General features: G+C 37.8%; 1 protein-coding gene across 1 annotated transcript in view; it reads right to left on the reverse strand.

Moving 5' to 3' along the window:
• The window catches only part of SLC15A5 (solute carrier family 15 member 5), a 40,181-nt gene that overhangs the window by 7,613 nt on the left and 26,993 nt on the right, over positions 1-5,575 (reverse strand). Inside the window, exon 7 of the mRNA XM_009279070.1 lies at positions 3,712-3,843. Within this exon, the coding sequence (XP_009277345.1) occupies positions 3,712-3,843 (132 nt within the window). The remainder of the gene's footprint in view (positions 1-3,711; positions 3,844-5,575) is intronic.

The raw sequence follows: 5,575 nt of genomic DNA on the forward strand, positions 1-5,575 counted from the left end.
GTCGCACACTAAGCCTTGTTAAATCTTGCAAAACCATTGCATAAACACTATCATCTTCTTTCAGCAAAAGAGAAAGAACTTTGGTCTTCCAATATAAATAAAATAAATAAATGTTCAGCTTTTTAGGAAAAAAAAAAAAAAGAGTTCTGGGTGGTTTGCTTTACTTCCAGTTCCATAATTTGTGTCATTGACCTGAGAGAAGTCACAATTTTGTTCTCTGAAGCGCTATCATCTTTAAAGGGTTCAACAGGTAACCATTAGGTTTTATAAATTAAAAAATTATTATTTTGCTGATCTTAAGCTTTTCGTCACAAGCACCAAAGAACACCATAAGAAGCACAATGGAAGAGTTTGGAAAAAATACAGATGGAACAAGAGAATTTTGTAGATAACATTTCCCATCAAACTAGGAGAAAACCAAAACCAAGCCTAAATCCTCTTTGGTTTTGTTGGAGTCTATACCCAACTCCAAAAGTCTGATCCCAAGCCTACTTTGATTTATGAGTCATATTAGACAAAAGTCTAGCTGGGATGAGTAGAGGAATACTCTAAGTCTTCAGTCTGAAGCGTTGTAACACGAATGAAGATACAGGAGTATCTCCATTGTGGTTTGCTTTACTTCCAGTTCCATAATTTGTCCAAATACCAAATGTTTTACAAGCTCTTTAAACAGAACTGAAAAATAATACCAAATGTGAGTAATGAGGGCTTAATTTGTGTCATTTGACCTGAGAGAAGTCACAATTTTGTTCTCTGAAGCGCTGTCATCTTTAGAGGGTTCAACAGGTAACCATTAGGTTTTATAAATTAAAAAATTATTATTTTGCTGATCTTAAGCTTTTCGTCACAAGCACCAAAGAACACCATAAGAAGCACAATGGAAGAGTTTGGAAAAAATACAGATGGAACAAGAGAATTTTGTAGATAACATTTCCTATCAAACTAGGAGAAAAACAAAACCAAGCCTAAATCCTCTTTGGTTTTGTTGGAGTCTATACCCAGCTCCAAAAGTCTGATCCCAAGCCTACTTTGATTTATGAGTCATATTAGACAAAAGTCTAGCTGGGATGAGTAGAGGAATACTCTAAGTCTTCAGTCTGAAGCGTTGTAACACGAATGAAGATACAGGAGTATCTCCATTATTTACAAGCTGTGAATTGCATGAATTGTGGTAACTTGGAATAATTAATCTCTTTCAAGCAGGGAACACTGGGAAAGAGATACCCAGTGAGATTCCACTTATTTTTAGAAATAAAATGTGAGCGCCCAATAATATGTTGTTTACATACTAATATAGAAAGTAATCTCTAATGCCTCTAACTAGAGCAACAGAGCAAACATTAAACATTTTTCACTATATTTTCTCTAAAGCTTTTCAAGTTTTGCAGAGGACTTCCCCTATTTAGGGGCTTATTCAGTCCCATTACAGCACCTTAATCTGAATACAGACTGTCACTGAATCCCTTGGAAATTTAAGGGTGGCTTTTGCTCATAGAGAAAGTAATCTCTAATGCTTCTAACTAGAGCAACAGAGCAAACATTAAACATTTTTCACTATATTTTCTCTAAAGCTTTTCAAGTTTTGCAGAGGACTTCCCCTATTTAGGGGCTTATTCAGTCCCATTACAGCACCTTAATCTGAATACAGACTGTCACTGAATCCCTTGGAAATTTAAGGGTGGCTTTTGCTCAGGATAATGGTGCGGTCAATTCCATCTACAGGAATGACAGGTCTGACAAAGTTAAATAAAGACCTAAGTTATACCTTTTTTTTCAAAGCTAAGTAGAGAAGTTTGCCACCCAACTTCATAAAAGTGAGGAGTATTTTAGCCAGGAAGCTTTTTCAGTTTGCTCAAAAATCTTGAGCAAAAAGGGTTAGAACATGGCAACTGCAGTCTGTGGAGAATTTGGAGAGTTCAGGCTTTTTGGTCCCAGCCACGATGAGAATTTGAAGGCTCTGATAAAACAGTATTTCTGGCAAGAAATGAACATTTTCTTTTTTGAATCAATTAAATGTTTTCATACAGACTTACAGAAAAAGAATAAATCACCCTGATAAAAAATTAGAACAAAAACTACTGAATTGCAAACCAAATGCAAAAATTGATTTTCTCTATCACTTTGTATAAAATATTCTATAAAGGAATAAATTATATATATAGTGGCACAATATAGTCAAAATGTTTTGATGCTGACATTATGCTTAATTATTTTATAAATATTTAATTATACCCAAAGTCAAATTGCAGTAAAATATGTCAATTTTACTAAAACAAAATATTTCAGCCTTATCAAAATTAATAATTTCCATACTTTTGGGGGGAGGGGAAGACAAAAAGTCAGCAACATAGTCTTTCTTGAAGTGTTAGTTTCATTGAACCCATATTACCCAATGAAAAAAAAAAATAAAATCTATTCCACTGGGGGACATTCAAGGAGCTCTGCTCTCCACACTAGATGTCTTGGTACTTATTAGTTCTTTGCCTGACTCATTTGGGTAAGCATTCCTGTTTTTTACCCATCTCTAGGTGATGCTTTTATACCTCATAATAAAATTTTAATTGAGTTAATTTAAAAACAGCACTGCATGTCAAAGAACCATTAAAATTTCTTGTCATACTTTCAAAAAAACCCACTTCCCCTTGTTTTTAAGTTACATCGTTCTTTATGTAGGAAAGAGAAGAACCCAAAACTTAACCATGAGCAGTTACAAAATTCTGCAGCCGTGGTAACTGCAATGGTGTCGTGCATTAGGGCCAGCAGTTGTGCTCTGTAAGAGAACAGTTCTCTGTAACACAGTGACAAAGCTTATCAGTGGAAATCATCTTTAGAAGTTCTGCTTCAGCAAGTGGAACTATTTCAGATGTGTGAACAAAGGGAACCCTGTCCTTTGGTTCAAGAACTCAAGTGCTTTACTTTTTAAATTTACTTATGAAACAAGTCTTTTCTGTATTGAACAAAGATTCATCAGCAAAGGAAAAAAGACTTTAAGAAACTCTTGGCCTATCTTGAAAGTCAGCAACCCAGAAAAATCTCCAGTTCAGGGCTTACACTAAATAATCCTCAACAGGCTGACTCTGAAATAACTCCTTTTGAAACAGTAAGTTCTCTGGAAATTGCAGTATTCATCTGCAAAAGGGTAAAACCACAGTGAGGCCATATTGTCACAGAATCTGGTTCTTCCAGTAGCTGGGCAAAAGGGAGAGGCGTAAAGGCGGCAAGAGAGAACTAGTAGGTCTAGGGGAACAAATTCCCTAGATGCCTTTGAAACACTCGACTCAACCTCCTTTCTGCTACGACACTGTGGAACAGAAAGAAATGCATGTTCTCCATTCTTTGAAGCATTAATCTTGCTCTCATGGCCAGAGGCTTCCATGTAAGTGTGGCTAACATAAATGTACTTCTTCATGAAGATAAAAAGATGCTTCCTAGACAGTTTATTTTCTTGTCTTCCAGAACAGAAGTATAGAGATTGGAGGTGAGGGCTTCCTGCAAGATGCCATCCTCTAATTACTCCAACTATCAAAACTAAGATGACTCATTAAAATTGGATGAATACAGCTGGAAGGCTATTTCCTATCTTAATTCCATCTTAATTGTGAGAGAAAAATCAATAAAACTTTGGCATCCCCTTTAATTCTGCTGCCTAATTCTCCAAATCAATAATATTAGAAAACTGCTCAGGAACACCAGTCATGAGCATATTCTTACCTTGAGTGCCTGCGTGGGCTGTCTGAACAAAGAAAGCTCCCATAAAGCAGCCAGCTCCATTAAAGAGAGTTAAAAAATGCATGGAAATCCCTCTAATTCTTTCTGGCACAAGCCGGAATGAAAGTAAGGAACCTTAGAAAGGAAGCAGACACAGTTACAGGTTTAAAAAAAAAAAAAAAAAAAGTAAATGATGGTAGAAGGTAGATAAGACAGAAAAAAATCCAAAGTGTCTCCAGTAGGGACTTTCCATATTTTACATAGAGAATGTACTTGCTGCAGAAGGGCAATCGGACATGTTAGTATGTACCCTATCAACAAAGGATTATCTAAACTGTTTAAATGAATCTCTGTTACAAACCATCCCATGTACAACTATCGATATTCCACAAGTACGTAAAGATCTTTCACCCAGGCAGTTGCTTTCACCTTTTAAAACCTCAGGCATAGCGAGACAAGAGAAACACCACCGCAATCAGCAAGGATGAAGTCAGCAGATGTGATATTTAACTGCAGGACAGTGGGACCTCCTATGCCAGAGCCAATGCAGCATGGCTACTAGTAAATACTTCCAAAATCCAGAGCTCTACCTTAACTTGGACAGTTACCTTGCTCTAACTTAAGGCTTTACAATGCTCCTCTTTCCCAGAGAGCAACCCCCAGAGTCACTGGCTAATTTTTAAGACATTGTCTTCACTTTCTTGCCAGAAGATTAAACCAGAAGAAGCAACAGCTTTGGTGGTGAGGGGGAGCTGTAGCACGCTGTTGTAGTATGGATGATTATAAATAATCCCACCAGTTGTAATTTGGCTAAACTAGGTTAGAGTAACAGTAAGTCTTTATGATAGCTGCTCTTTTTGAGTAACTTTCCCTGATTATCAAAACCTCTTGTTTGCCAATTTCACACCTTGAGCACTCATCCACACTTGTTTTCCAAGCCCCGGTGTCTCCCAACCTGCTCTATTAGTTGAGTTTGAATGACCTTCAGCTTGCAACACTTGTCAGCAGAGGATTCTAGCTTGAGACACTTGTCAGCAGAGGATTCTATTTGGATGCTGAGTTGCCTGAAGCATCTCTGAATACAAATGAAACTTTACAATCACCATCTTCCACCCTTTTTAATTTGGATGTCCAAATGAGAGCTTTGGAAACATATTAAAGAAAAGAAAAAAATACTATGGGTAGTGTTTTTTCATCATTCACAATGGGAACTAGAAGTCTGAGGGCAAGAGAAAGCAGGTGAGCCTGGGACACCATCTGTAGATACAACAGTACAGTCTGAAACATTGTACAGTCAGCGTCCTAGCTAATTTGAATCACTAAGAGCCTAAAAAGTTTTTGGTTATTCCTCCCTTCTAAAAGCAAGGGTGCAAAACATGCATCTTGGCCAGATTCAGCTTGGGTAATTGCATCCTACTTACCTAAATTACCCCTGCTGTTTCAATTGTATACTCCGTTCCTCGCTTCTCCCACGGTGCTGCTGTGAACTATTAAACAGCTGCTGCGTTTCACCCTGGAGACTATTGCATTTCATCGGTGGGTGAAGTGATCCCCAATATATCCTTTAACTAACAGAGCTGTTTGTTACAAGGCTTCCCATTTCTAAGTGCTTTGAGACATGTTGATGGGCAGATGTTATTCTTGCAGCACTTCAGCAAACACTGCAAATCTGCTAACATTTTGTAGGGCAAAGCACTTACAGTGCACCAGACTGCTTGGACACTGGCAGCGTAACACAGCTGCTGCGGCCAGCAGGCTGGCTTCCCATCACCAGCAATCTCATGCACTGTGGGGGCAAATACCTGCTAATATTGTCCCACAGGATGGATTTTGGTTTTTTTTTGTGGTGGTATTTTTTTGTTGGGGG

This window comes from Aptenodytes forsteri, unplaced genomic scaffold (genome assembly GCF_000699145.1).
Source record: "Aptenodytes forsteri isolate BGI_AS27 unplaced genomic scaffold, ASM69914v1 Scaffold241, whole genome shotgun sequence".
Classification (NCBI taxonomy): domain Eukaryota; kingdom Metazoa; phylum Chordata; class Aves; order Sphenisciformes; family Spheniscidae; genus Aptenodytes; species Aptenodytes forsteri.